General features: G+C 33.6%; 1 protein-coding gene across 1 annotated transcript; it reads left to right on the top strand.

Moving 5' to 3' along the window:
- The first annotated feature begins 281 nt into the window (after positions 1–281).
- On the top strand, positions 282–14721 carry LOC145726654 (switch-associated protein 70-like). Its single transcript, XM_081975861.1, has 9 exons — positions 282–541; positions 8064–8252; positions 8303–8464; positions 8514–8931; positions 8988–9138; positions 13339–13497; positions 13549–13718; positions 13776–13925; positions 13979–14721. Exons 1-9 carry the CDS (start codon positions 443–445, stop codon positions 14086–14088), a joined length of 1608 nt encoding a protein of 535 aa, XP_081831987.1. The 5' UTR covers positions 282–442; the 3' UTR covers positions 14089–14721.
- The last annotated feature ends 549 nt before the right edge of the window (positions 14722–15270 follow it).

Raw genomic sequence — 15270 nt, 5'->3', positions numbered from 1 at the left:
ATTCTAAATTACCCTTGACTCTTTCTGAATTTCAAATGACTATTCTGAATTACAGTGAGAAATGGAGTTTTTATTATAAAAATAGTAAAAACTTGGGTTTCCACAAGCTTCTTAACTTAACATAGCTGCTGATATACCAACAACATTCTCATTTGCGTTTATAAGAACCCACTAATGCTTTGTATATGGTGCTGATAAGAGTAGTTTGTTAGTAATTGTTACAGCTGTTTAAAGATCATTATTCTCTTTTTCAATGCTGTCCCCACCCACCTCAGTCCGTGACAAGTGTTCTTGTACTCGGTTAGACTAGATGATTCAACTGGTTCTGCTTAATTTAGTCGGGGTTTATCGCGCTTATTTCAAAAGCACGCGTCGCAATATACAGCTGTTAAATATTATAATATGCTCGTATTTTCTTTTCTCAGAATAATTAGTTGTGAATATGTCGGTGTTACTGGAAAACGTTACCAATTGTGTTTGTTTGGCGTTTAAGGCGCTACAGCAGGACAATACGGGATTTGTTAATAAGTCTAAATTGAAGGTAATTGTTTTAATTGGGGTTCTTATATTATACAAATTGAAAAGTTGCATTATATGTTTTTTATTAATTATTATTATTCAGTTTAATTAACAAAGCAATTTATGTCTTGTCGATTTTTTAGTGCAGTGACGGTTCGTTGTCTTTTTTATTTAACGTTGAGAAAAATAGTGTTTAGTAATAAACATTCTAAAACAAAAATAATTTCTGCTTACAGTACTGTATAATATACAGGGTGTTATAGAATACGTATTGCGGTGGATACTAAAATAACGATCTTTTTGGGTAACTATAGTCTATTCGGCGAACCTACAGAGTAATAAAAGCGAAAATTAGGAGGGGTTGACCCGCCCCGTCCATTAGTATTGGACTATATCCGGTCCGTTTTACAATATAATATCTTCTTCTCTCTCTAATATAAGGACTTCTCGGGTCTCATGTCTCGATTCACTTTTACGTACCCGTTTTACAGTGTAATGCGGGTCGACCAAAGTTGCCGCCCATCGAATTTTATTACTCCGTAGGTTCGCCGGATAGACTATAGTAACCAAACTGTAACTTAAGGATAAGTTCAGAGCTGACAATAGTTGGATTTATTTTTTAATTTTTTTACTATAATTGAATTATTTTTCAAAAACAAAGTAATTGTTTTTTCAAATACTAAACAAAAAGTAGTTGCAATCGGTATTTGATGATTGCAACTACTTATTTTATCTCCTTTTCTGAGGAAGTTAAAGACAAATTGTCTCTAAGGCTTTGGTAGAGGATAATTTAACTAGCTACAATTTTTTCCTTTAAGTTTTTGCTAAATTTGGTCAAGGAAAAGGCAATTTAGAAGGTTGAAATTGTTTTTAAGGGACTCACAGGTCTTGTCCTTTATAATTGATATTTACAAATATAAAAAAAATTATAAGGCACAAAAAATCAATCAAAAACAAAAATTTCTAATATCCAGAATTCACTTTTCTAGCTTTACTCCTTCATCATTTTTCAACAGCTTAAAGTGGTCTAACCAGTTTTCATAAGCTAAAAGTTGTCTATTGTGTGAGTTTTAGTTAAACTGGCTACAGTCAACCTTTAATCGCTATCCCTAAAAAACCAGGTGCGAAATACTGTGAACAACACCGCCTAATAAGCTTGCTAATCATATAACGAAGGTCTTCACAAAAGTTATACAAAACAGAATATATACGCAAAATGTGAAACAAACATCTCCGAAACGCAGTTTGGCTTTCGTAGGTACAAGAGCGATCTTCAGCCTGCAGGTTCTCATCCAAAGGTGCAGATATATCGATTTCTCCAAGGCTTTTGACAATGTCAAGCACGAAAAGTTCATCGAGGTGCTTAGGAACCCTGGCATTGACGGAAAAGATATTCGTATTATCGCTAATATGTATTGGAATCAAACCGCAAAAATAAAAATAGACAATTCGTTCAGCGATGAAATTGGTGTCAGAAAGGGAGTGCTAATAAGAAAGTCACCTTTCTTATTCAACCTATACTCTGAAGAAATCTTTGGAAAAGCACTAGCGGAATTATCAGATGGCATCAAAATCAATGGACAAGCAATCAACAACATTAGATATGCCGACGACGCAGTAATTATAGCAAATAACAATGAAGAGCTACAAAATATTATGCAAAACCTATACATAGCGTGAAGAATATGGAATATCCCTGAATATATCAAAAACAAAACATATGATTATTAGCAAAAGTCAGCATCCTCCAGTGCGTCTAACGATAAACGGTCAGGACATGGATCATGTGGAAACGTACACATATCCCGGAACCACAGTTAACAGGAAATGGGACCAGGCATCAGAAATACGATCACGGATAGAAAGGGCTCGGGCTGCGTTTAATAACTATTTACCAGCAAGGATATTTCTCTAGAACTAAAATTAAGGCTAGTCAGGTGCTACATATTTTCTGTTTTGTTCTATGGTGCAGAGGCTTGGACCACACTTTAAAAAGACTGGAATCCTTCGAAATGTGGACATAACGGCGTATTTTGAAAATATCCTGGACGGAACACATCACCAACATGGAAGTCATGCAGAGACTAGAAAAAGAGAAGGAAGTCGTGTTTACAGTAAAAAAACGGAAGCTGGAGTATTTTGGCCACATACTAAGACATGAAAAATACCGCCTTCTACACATGGTTGTCCAGGGCAAGGTGGATAACAAGAGAGGACCAAGGAGACGACATTCTTGATTGCACAACCTACGCCAGTTGTGTGGATTGTCATCTGTTGACCTGTTTAGAAGCACAGTAGACCAGAACAGCCATGTTAATAGCCAACGTCCGTTTGTAAATTGTGGTGACTGTTTTAGTACTGATTCCTTTGTTGAGTTACTACTTTAGAGATCTGAAGGGTCTCGATCTTCTGATAATTTCTGTCCTAATGTCTCGTACATGTTTTGCAAAGTTTACATTTTTGTCAAAAGTAATTCCTCAGTATTTTATGTCGTTTTTTGATTCAGTTATGTGGACGTTTGCTGTTATTGTAGGAGAGTCTGCGTTAATTTTGTGGTTTCATGAAAGAAGCTGGTTTTTGGTGGAATTAGGGTTGAGTCCTCAATTTATATTGAAGCCCTAGAAGAACGCAACGTGGGCGTTAAGGTGAATGGTGTATGCGTCAACAATATTCGTTACGCGGACGACACAGTTGGGGAATGCAGTAAGAACATGGGCCTCATTATCAACACCAAGAAGACTAAATTCATAATAATTACTCGAAAACCACAAGAATTTCAAAACTCAACATATGAAGTAAATAAATTTAAAAATCTAGGAACGTGGCTGTGTGAAAACTGGTAATTAGACACAGAAATCAGATGCTGGATTGAAAATGCCCGCAGTGCGTTCATGAAATTCAAAAAAGTGCTCACCAATACTGATTTTGATCTTGGCTTGAGAATTAGATTTGTCAAATGCTATGTCTGGACACTGTTGCTTTATGGCATGGACGGATGGACGCTGAAGGTGAGTACTATGAAGAAGCTGGAAGCATTCGAGATGTGGGTCTTTAGGCGTGTACTGAGGATTCCATGGACTGCAAGAAGAACCAACGATGAGGTCTTGAGAATAATCAATATAGACCGCGAACTCTTAGACACCATTAAACGTCGAAAAACAGCATACCTGGGCCACGTAATACGCAACAAGAGGTACCAATTCAATTGATAATTGAGGGGAAAATTGAGGGAAAGTGAGGAATCGGCAGGAAAAAGATGTCATGGCTCCGCAACGTTAGGCAGTGGACAGGACTGAGGACAATGCAAGAACTAATGCATACCATACGTAATAAGGAAGAGTGGACAAATGTGATCGCAAACATCCATTAAGGGACACGCAGCAGAAGATGGGTGAACTAACACACCTTAAAATAATATAGTAAGTAAAAACACAAAACCCGAAAAATGTCGCAAATCTCAGGCAAAATGTGGGCGATTCTTTTGAGATGCGGTAGCATTAAAGTGGTTTAGAACGTTTATATGTTATTATATAAAAATGGGAGCACAACTAAACTTGACAATTCTTCTTTTTGGCTTCCCACGTTTTACCCATTTTCAAACAGACGACCACGTAGGTAGATATTTTTGTTGACGCATTAAGTTTTGTTAATATTCAAATTTCCTAACAACACAAGATTTCGAGCTACTAATACGATTTTACAGGTTATCACATAAAATGTGTAGTAAAACCACCTAATAACCGTCGGCGAGTACTATAAATCGCAAAACGTCATTCGTCGAAGACTTTTGCCTTCAAGTATTTGCCAAATATAGTATGAAGTATGTTGTAAAAGTAACATCGCCACAGGTTCTCCTTTAAAGTGTTCATATAAAAATAGTGAAGTGTATGTCAAGGTCGGCGCCTGAGAAACTCTTATTCTGTTCGATAATAACAAGTAATTAACTTGGGATATGTTTATTTATGTAATGGAGATAATATGCATATGTTGCCGGCGCGTTATGCATTGTAGAGGAAAGTGTAAGAGAAAGCCAAACCGAAAAACAAGTCGCGATATTGAAGCGCAGACCTCATTTTACAATAAACAATTAGTCAGAATTCAAGAATTTGCAGATAACGAAAAAGTAAATATTATTTCTTATGTGCAAAATGACACACATATGCAAATGGGAAATAGTTTTACAAAAACGAATTATTATTTGCATTTTGTGTATGTGCGCTATTTAGATTACTTGATGTCATTTCCCTGAAAAACTAAGGAAAATACAGTCCTCCAAATTTTAGTTAAAAAAAAAACAGTTTTTTAATTTCTTTGTTCAATTTGTTTTCGAGATAACGGAGTTATTACGTTTTAAGACCCCAAAAAAAGAGAGAGGATTCAAATCTGATCATCTGGGGCCTAAATCTTGAAAGCAGGGAACGGAATTCTCAAGAGAAGTGTTGATAGAATGTGACAGAAGAAGCTGACAATGGCGGGTTCCTGTCACATTCTACAGAGGTCTTTATTTTGATTCGATCCGTTCTCTCGTTTGAAGAATATGCACCCTGGGAGAATTTTTGACACTGAAAATAGTCAAAGAAACAAGATTTTTAAACAAATTTTTACTGATGTTCATTTATTTAGACTATAGGTAGTGTAAAACTGCACATTCAAGACTAGTGAGAGCTCAAATTTCTACTGAATAGTCTAAAAACTTGTTATTTACTACTAGAAATAATCTTTTAACACCAAAAATCGTCCAGAAATCAAAACATAGATTGTTGCGCAAAAAACTCATTTTTGACTACAAAAATAGTCTAAAAGTTGACTTTTAATGTTAGAAATAACTTTACTACGACTAAAGAGTCTCTATGTCAAGTTTCAAGACTAAAGTCTTTCAATTTGTCCGAAAATTATGAAAACTGGTTACAAAGGCAATTTTTAAGCTTCTCAAGTTAATTTTCACTGTTTTTAAGTCAATTTACTGGTTTCTATGTCAATTTTCAAGACTAAAGTCTTTCAATTTGTCCGAAAACTATGAAAACTGGTTACAAAGACAATATTTAAGCTTCTCAAGTTTATTTTCACTGTTTTTAAGTCAATTTACTGGTTTCTATGTCAATTTTCAAGACTAAAGTCTTTCAATTTGTCCGAAAACTATGAAAACTGGTTACAAAGACAATTTTTAAGTTTCTCAAGTTAATTTTCACTGTTTTTAAGTCAATTTCCTGGTTTCTATGTCAATTTTCAAGACTAAAGTCTTCTAATTTGTCCGAAAACTATGAAAACTGGTTACAAAGACAATTTTTAAGCTTCTCAAGTTAATTTTCACTGTTTTTAAGTCAATTTCCTGGTTTCTATGTCAATTTTCAAGACTAAAGTCTTCTAATTTGTCCGAAAACTATGAAAACTGGTTACAAAGACAATATTTAAGCTTCTCAAGTTTATTTTCACTGTTTTTAAGTAAATTTACTGGTTTCTATGTCAATTTTCAAGACTAAAGTCTTTCAATTTGTCCGAAAACTATGAAAACTGGTTACAAAGACAATTTTTAAGCTTCTCAAGTTGATTTTCACTGTTTTTAAGTCAATTTACTGGTTTCTACGTCAATTTTCAAGACTAAAGTCTTTCAATTTGTCCGAAAACTATGAAAACTGGTTACAAAGACAATTTTTAAGCTTCTCAAGTTAATTTTCACTGTTTTTTAGTCGATTTGCTGGTTTTTGTGTCAATTTTCACTATTAAAGTCTTTCAATTTATCTGAAAACTATGACGACTGACTACAAAGACAGTTTTAAAGCTTCTCAAGTCAATTTTAACAGTTTTCAAGTCAATGTTCAAGACTAAAGTCTTTCAATTTGTCCGAAAACTATGAAAACTGGTTACAAAGACAATTTTTAAGCTTCTCAAGTTGATTTTCACTGTTTTTAAGTAAATTTACTGGTTTCTATGTCAATTTTCAAGACCAAAGTCTTTCAATTTGTCCGAAAATTATGAAAACTGGTTACAAAGAAAATTTTTAAGCTTCTCAAGTTAATTTTCACTGTTTTTAAGTCAATTTACTGGTTTCTATGTCAATTTTCAAGACTAAAGTCTTTCAATTTGTCCGGAAACAATAGGTCTTTTCGCAGAGAGAATCTCCAACTAGTAATCAGAGAAATCCATTGGCCATAAGCCAGAAAACGTCATAGTCACGTGAGCATTCAGCCAATGAAACTTGACATTTACTGTTTCTGAGTTGGAAACCAGTCAGGAATTGCCTCTGCGAACAGACCTTATGAAAACTGGCTACAAAGATATTTTTTCAGCCTTTTAAGTCAATTTTTTTCAGCTTTTGCCATTTTCACTGACTAACAGGACTATCAAAGTCACAACATTCAGGTAAAATAAACACTAAACAATATACCGGTAAAGGTATACCTTACTTTTCAATGCCAGAAACAGTAAATAATTGCTGAATTAGGTGAAACATTTGTATGCACTACAGGCGTTAGGGAGAGTGTAATGTCCATCAGGCCGAATCAAACAGTATAATGTTTATTGAATCTGCTGGGTTTTCAGCATTTTTAAAATTACTTAACAATTTTTGGCAAGAACTGGTAAATCTCTGCAAAATGGTGGTTTGTTGTCTGCTTTAGTAAAACTAATGTCTCGATTCATATTGTTAATTAAATTCACTTACTTCTTTTATGTTTCAAAGTGTTTTACTTAAAAAAGCTAAATATTCGGATTGTTCTTGTTCAATACGAATTGAAGATAAAACGATTTTACTTGTTGAACTTAATTGAGATAATTCAGAAGCAATATCTTCAATGTCAGACAAGCTATAAAGATGAATTAAATTCGAACTGTATCATAGGAAAAGTAGAAAATGGAACAAAGGAGTCACTTACCATTAAATTTCTACGATGATGAGCTTTATGATTCTCGAATGGATGCTGGATACTTAATCTTCTATGTGTAGTTGTTTACTGTAATTCTATAGGAACCTTGTTGGAGGAATCTCAGGTACTTAATCCTACAGTTAGAGTTGCGACGATGTTGGACTTTTCTCCACTAACTCGTTCACTGTCTAAAACATGTTTTAAGCTTTCAGGTTCCGATTGATAAACCGTTAAAACCGACTGTATTTTCGCGATTTTTGTCGAATCCGTTCATTCAGAATCCTACCGACTGCGCCAGTTAAATTTACAAATCAAAAATAATAAACAATTTATTTTGGGCGAGCAACAAAGTGAGCTTAATAATATGGAACTGAACTCGAGCATTCTGTTTCTAGCAATTTTATATAAAAATAGATGCTGCCTACACATTACATGACTTAATAGAATTGTGAAATTGTAGTAGCGTTTTGTTTAGTAGCTGAATTATTTGTTGTATAGAGTGTATTAAAGAGTTAATAAATTTATTTCTTGTTGAGTTAAATAAATAAATCGTAACAATCTAATAAAAACGTCGCCTAAATAAATTTGTTACCGAACGTTGATTGAATTTATAGTCTAATGTTTGCAAGAAATGTTTATCAACATTTGTTTCACGTTCTAAAACAAAAATCCATGTTGTAGGTTCTCACAGCCAATATTGGTACTCTTCTCGATCTCTACGGGGTAGAAAGAGGATTAGAGCATTTCAGAAGTACTACCACCCTAAGTTTTGATCAATACAAGTATTATCTTCAAAACGAAGTTTTCTCTTCACTACCCACAAAGCTACCTTTATCAGAACTGAGAGAGTTTGAAAGTCGCATAGCAGAGGTATTCTTATTAATTATTTTCTGATTATAAACTTTACAGCAATTTTTTAGATCTGCTGGCTGGTTTGTAGAAAACGATATCTTCAACGAGCTCACAAAGTTTTTTCAGACGATGCCGTTTACCAGTTGTACAGAATATTTTGCGTGCTAGCCGAATTGGTGCCTAATCCACAATTGGAACACTCCTATCAAGTTCTATTGCACCCTTCTGAGGTTTGTTTTTGTTTTTAGTGTTTTCTCGTCATTTAAACTCATATTTTAGGTGTCCAGCATAGCTCAGACTATAGCAAATTCACTAGGATGCATATTCGACGAAGAAGACTTTACTAACCTTAGTATTTCAATGGGAAGTGTACGTCTAACACCTTTTATAGCCGTACTAGAGTCACGATGTGTGATAGGCATTAAAGACTCTAAGGCGATATCCGAAGCTGTTACCGACGTTTATCAGAAAATTGTTGAAGATGTCCTTAAGAAAGGTTATTTGACCAAAAAAGGCTACATTTTTCCCAGCATGAGAGAGTTTTGGTTCGTTTTGAGACCTTCAGAGCTTACTTACTTTAAGAGCAGATCGGAAAAGGACAAGTGCGGTACTCTACCAATCGAAACAGGAAGCAGAGTGGAGGCAACCACTGGATACAGAATAATTTTGCATACGCCAGAAAGAAACTTTGAACTTGGTAGGAATTAGTTGATGAAAAAGCTTTAAAAGATTTATTAACTACAATTAATAAAGGAGCTCCAGACCACATGACAAGACTGCAATGGATTTCTGCTCTGCATTTAGCTGCTGATCATTCTGGAGCACAACAGTCTTATCAGAGACTGCAAGCGGCAAAACGAAGGCAACAGCGACAAGGATTGGTACAAGAAATGATCCAAGCCAGGTTAGTAGCTACTTTTGTCTTTATTTATTTTGTTTTCACATCATTGCTTGTTTACATAACTTTATAAATTTGGAAAAGTGTAATCAAGTATGTCCATGTTTTTCCAAAAATCTTAAAACCAATAAAATTTAATCAGTAAGTATAGATTTCAATACCATACTGGTTAAAGGCCTTTTCTCGATCACCTCTATAGAAAATAAAACTTTCCTACCTCATTTGTATCATGAAAATATTGTTAGTTCTAAGGGAAGAAAATGCTTTCTTTCTTACCCCAGTAAAAGGGAGTAAAAGTGCCCCATTTGCCTATTTACTCAATTATCTTATACAATATGCAGGGTCCAAAGACACTTTGTCCATTCTACAGGGTGGTCCAGTTTTGAATGGCAAAAATTCACCACTCGATCGCCCATCGAAAAGTAAGTTGACATGCATTATGTCATTTTCCTGAAAAATTCTTTTTAAAGAAAATACAGCCTATGAAAGGCTTTTCTATATAAAAAATATTATTATATTATTATTATTATTATTATTATGTTAATGACTACGGAAAGATTGTTTTCATTTTTCCGCCTTATTTTCTAAGTCACTGATTTTTAAAAAATTACAGTTTATTTTAATTTTTTTGTTCAAATTGAAAAAAAGTATCTTCTAAAACATTCTGATTCGAGACTTCGTTTACGAGATAATTGAGTTATTATTACGTTCAAAGATCCAAAACCAACCCAACCCAACTTAAAACTTGTCTTGGAAACTTGGAAAAATGTTAAAAAAAAACGGTGAAAATTGACTTGAAAATTGTCTTTGTAATTAGTTTCTAGGCAAACTAAAAGACTTTAGTCTTAAAAATTTACTTGAAAACTGTGAAAATTGACTTGAGAAGCTTAAAAACTGTCTTTGTAGTCAGTTGCCATAGTTTTCAGATAAATTGACTAGTATTGAAAATTGACTTGTAGACATGAGAAACTACTTTTTCTAGAATTTTTAAACATGAACGTGGAGCTATAAAAGTGTAAATTGTAATTTCCGCTAGACGAAATGTACTTTATAGCTTCATGGGCGATTATTTGGCAGTTTTAACATCAAAATCCAGTAAAAAAGTGTCTTAGTGTCAAGTGACAGCTTTCAACTACGTCACAACTGTCAAAGTTGGCGTCAAACAGGACAAGAAAGTATAAAAGAAAAAGTTTAATTTTTTTTAAGAATATCGAAGACAAAATATACTCAGAGAAGTGAGGGGAGCGTGTGTGACAGTTGTGACGTCACAATTAAGTTACAAAGTTTCTGAATGTTACGTGACAGCTGTCGACCCCGCCACAACTGTCAAAATTAGTCTTAAACTTGAACGTGGAGTTATAAAAGTGTAAGTTGTAATTTTCGGTACACGAAATATACTTTATAACTTCATGGGCGGTTATTTGGCAGTTTTAACGTCACAATCTAGTTAAAAAGTGTCTTAGTATTAAGTGACAGCTTTCAACTACGTCACAACTGTCAAAATTGGCGTCAAACAGGACAAGAAAGTATAAAAGAAAAAGTTTAATTTTTTTTAAGAATATCGAAGACAAAATATACTCAGAGAAGTGAGGGGAGCGTGTGTGACAGTTGTGACGTCACAATTAAGTTACAAAGTTTCTGAATGTTACGTGACAGCTGTCGACCCCGCCACAACTGTCAAAATTAGTCTTAAACTTGAACGTGGAGTTATAAAAGTGTAAGTTGTAATTTTTGGTACACGAAATATACTTTATAACTTCATGGGCGGTTATTTGGCAGTTTTAACGTCACAATCTAGTTAAAAAGTGTCTTAGTATTAAGAAAGTGACAGCTTTCAAGTACGTCACAACTGTCAAAATTGGCGTCAAACAGGACAAGAAAGTATAAAAGAAAAAGTTTAAATTTTTTTAAAAATATCTGAGACAAAATATACTTAGAGAAGTGAGGGAAGCGTGTTTGACAGTTGTGACGTCACAATTAAGTTACAAAGTGTCTGAATGTCACGTGACAGCTGTCGACCCCGTCACAACTGTCAAAATTAGTCTTAAACATGAACGTGGAGTTATAAAAGTGTAAGTTGTAATAAAGACAAAATGTACTTTATAACTTCATGGGCGGAACAAACCACAGTGAATGCTTGTTTATAAGTTATGAATTATTTTAAGCATATTTCTTAAATCTGTCTTATACTTGTACACTGTCAAATATCACTCCATGAAGCTATAAAACTACAAAACTTTCTTAAAAGCAAGTTACAGTTGTAAATCATTTTAAGTCAATTTTATAGGTAAATAGTGAAATTTTGTCAGTTGTGACTTATCCTAAAAACGTTTTAAAAATCCAAGAGACGAAATTGGGCTCATTTTGAGATCAGAAAACCCATTTGCAAAGTATTAGAAAATGGAATTAAAGCAAAACTTCTGGAGGATTTTAGTAAAATCCAGCAACTTTTTTTTTTGGTAAAATTATATTATTGAAAGGTTGGCAACACTGGATTTAATAAAGCTGTACAAATGAAATACATTCAAACTATTACCCAACATTAAGAAATGCAGGCAAAAACAGTTTAATTATGCATACTACTACAAATTCAAACATTTAAACCTTGAAAATTGACTTGGACACCAAAAAGTGACTCTGGACCAATGGAAAGTGACATCAGAAGCTTAAAATTTACATTTGAAGTAAGTTTTCATAATTTCAATATTTTAGTCTTGAAAATAGTCAATATAAAAATTGACTTGAAAACTAACTTTTCAAGTTTTTTTACTTTTGCTTTTCATTTTCTTAGAATTCTCGACTATTTTTAGTGCTTTAAAACTGCTTTCAGCTTGGAAAACCCAGTTTCAAGGCTATCTTCACAAGTTTTTGACATAGCAGACTTAAAAAACAGTTTTCACATTTTCCATAGGCTTAAAAATGCCATTTCAAGCTTCGTCACTATTAAATTGCATTCTAGATATCTCAGTATTAAAAAACTGTTTTTAGTGCTTTAAAGCTGTCTTCAGCCTGAGAAATGGAGTTTCAAAACTATTTTCACAAAGTTTTTGACTTATCAGGCCTGAAAGCCAGTTTGGACACTGTCCATAGTCTTGAAAATGCAATTCCAAGCTTCTTCACTATTAAATTGACTTCTACACTCATCGGTGCAAAGAATTGGAACATTTCTGAGAAATTCGTACTGTTTTTAGTACATTTCAAGACTGAAAAATCGAGTTTAAGACTACCGGTATTTATAATAGCAAAAAGTCAAGTTTTAGATTCTTCAGTAATAAAAATAAAAAAATTTTGGAACTAAATGCTACGATATGTCTTAAAAACTAATTTTTAAAAGTAAATTAGTCCAAACATTTTATTTAGACTGTTATCAGTGTTCAATTGAATTCTAGACTTGTTTTATTCCAGGAAATTGAGTTGTACACCAATTAAAGCCTTGATAATAGACTTCTAGACTTTTCAGTCTTAGTAAAGTCATTTCCAGCCTTAAAAGTAAACTTTTAGACTATTTTTAGTAGTAAAAAAATGTCAAAGTGTCAAAAATTAACTTGTAAACCTCCCAGTTGACCAGATTTGAATCCTTTTGAACCATTTTAAAGAGTAAAAGATACAATATAACCCAGGTACAGGACCGTGATAATGGCACCAGACCTTTCTGGAAAATGGATGGTGAATTATTGACATTTAAAACTGGACCATCCTGTATAATACTATCACAAAATATTTCAGTTTAAACACTTAAATTACCTATAAAAATAAGCACAAAGTACTGCGACTAAAATACCTTTATTATTTCGGTCTAAAAGTTTCATTGCATAATACAATGTATTGGATACTTCAGAAATTCAATTATTTACAAGTCAGCTGGAAATAGTGATGTAGTCCTGGAAAACGCTGTTAATTGGTTAATAAAAACGCATGTTTACTCAAAGGCTGCAATGTATAAAACTCTTATTTATTAGTAACTAATCTTTTCAATGCCAGAAGAAACGTACTTAAGCGGGTTAAAAATAACACATAATTATATTTGGAAAATAACGTTTCCGTTCAATGTTCAGCTTATACATAATAATTGAATGTATTTTAGGAGAACAAAGTGTTATTTTAATTTGAAATTGCTACTAAACTTTGCCTTTGCCTCAAAAGTATTAATAGTCAAGTAGTTTTACAAGTTTTAAATTAGAAGCTCATAGATCGATATATCTTCAGATCTCAACTACAACAAGAGCGTAACGCCAGACAGGCAGCTGAAGGACAAGCTAAAGAATTAGAAGCTTTAGTCAAAGAAGATTCCAAAAAACTGGGAGAACTGGCCGAAGTCAAAGTAAAACTGGAAAAACTGTTGGAAGAAGAAACGCAAGCAAAAAGGTTATTCAAAATACTGATTTAGCATACCATCAACTGAAACTAACATTATAGAGATGAAGAAATAGTCAGGGCGTTACAGGCGAGAATTTTGGCAGAAGAGTGGGAAAAACGAGATGAACTGGAGAGACTGCAGCAGGAACAGCAATTGTTACTAGACGAGGAACGGATAAAAAGGATGGAATACGAAAATAAGCAGCGCCAAAAGGAAGAACAGCTCAAATGTTGGTTGAATAAGGTGTGTATTAAACTTATGTCTAGTAATGTAACATATCTGATAGGTGCAGAAGAGAGATTAGCACAATTAGAAAAGGAACGGGAAGCTTTAGATGAGGAACTGAAGCAAGCGCGACAGAAAATGATACTTTCCGAAGGAAAAAAAGATTTTTTGGAAGCTAAATTGTATCAGTATGTTCCAGTTCTGAGAGAAGGTAAATTATTTATTGAACTGATTGATGTTGACTGATAATTAAAATTGTTTAAGGGGACCGAGTCAGAAGAACTCATTCTTTCATGCCTAGCACCAAGGAGAGGCCAGTTTTACTAGATGTTCGATCAGCTACTCTGAGAAGACCCACCAAGAATGATTTTTAACGGGAAATGAAACAAAATACTATCTCTTTATTTAAATGTGCTTGGCATTTTCTTATCTTACTTTTAATTTATTTTTAAAATACCTTATGTTTAGTATTTTTTTAAATATTGTTATCATGTAAACATCAAAAAGTTCAACAGTTTGACTAGTACAGCCTTTCAAATATTGAAAATTTGCTTTTAGATTCCTTTCTTATTGGTAAAATCGAAACAAAGAAAGATGTTGTATGAAGATTTCTATTGTATAAAAAATAAACAATTTATTTAAGCAAATAATGCCGTTTTGTGCTATTTTCGCTCTTCTTTACTATTAATTGGTCACATCTGCCATCAGGGAGTTTTAGAAATGCCCTTATTTTCATCAACTTACTTAATAGTTATACCCAAAGAACATAGTAAAAAAATCATCAATAAGCTTAATACTAGTTGTGATACGTACACTTAAAATCTGTCAATCCAGCTGGCTTATTTGATCACCCGGTACATTACTTCAAACTATATTTTACAATAATAATTAACTAGTTTTCTTAAAATAATGTATTTGCAAATATTTTGAATTTGAAATTGACTGACTACTTGCAGAATTTTATAATCATGTAGAGCATATTTCTTTGAATAAACACATTATTGTTATTTGTAGAGTGAGTTAGATTTCCTCAAAGCGGTAGAAATAAGTATAAATTCTATAAAAATGGCAGATCGAAATTCTTCTTCTTCTTATTCATATTTAAGATCTCGCGATCTGTTAGCTTCGCAGGTTCCTCTGGATCAGTTCCTGGGAGATGGACTACCAGCTGTCCTTCCATCCTTCCGGGTGCTCTTTTCCCTATTGGTTTCCCTATTGCGATACATGGCAGTCTTCCCTCTTCCATTCTTCTCACGTGAGCGTACCAATATCTTTTTCTTTGTCGCCCCCATCTTACGATGTCTTGCAACCCACATTGTTCCCTGTCATGTCAGTGTTCCTAATTCAGTCTATTCTTGTTTTTCCCTTTATAGTCCTGAGCGTTTTCATTTCGGCTACTCGAAGCATTCTTTCCGTTTTGTTGGTTTCTTCTCTGATTTCTATTCCGTATATCATGATTGGCCTGATACAAGTGTTATAAATCTTGACCTTGCTATCCTTTCGCATGTATTCGTTCGCCTATATTATCCGCCTTAAGCAGCCCTACATGGCAGACG

Source organism: Ips typographus, linkage group LG1 (genome assembly GCF_016097725.1).
Source record: "Ips typographus isolate SLU linkage group LG1, UJ_Ityp_2.0, whole genome shotgun sequence".
Taxonomy (NCBI): domain Eukaryota; kingdom Metazoa; phylum Arthropoda; class Insecta; order Coleoptera; family Curculionidae; genus Ips; species Ips typographus.
This window is presented reverse-complemented; position numbering and strand designations above follow the sequence as displayed.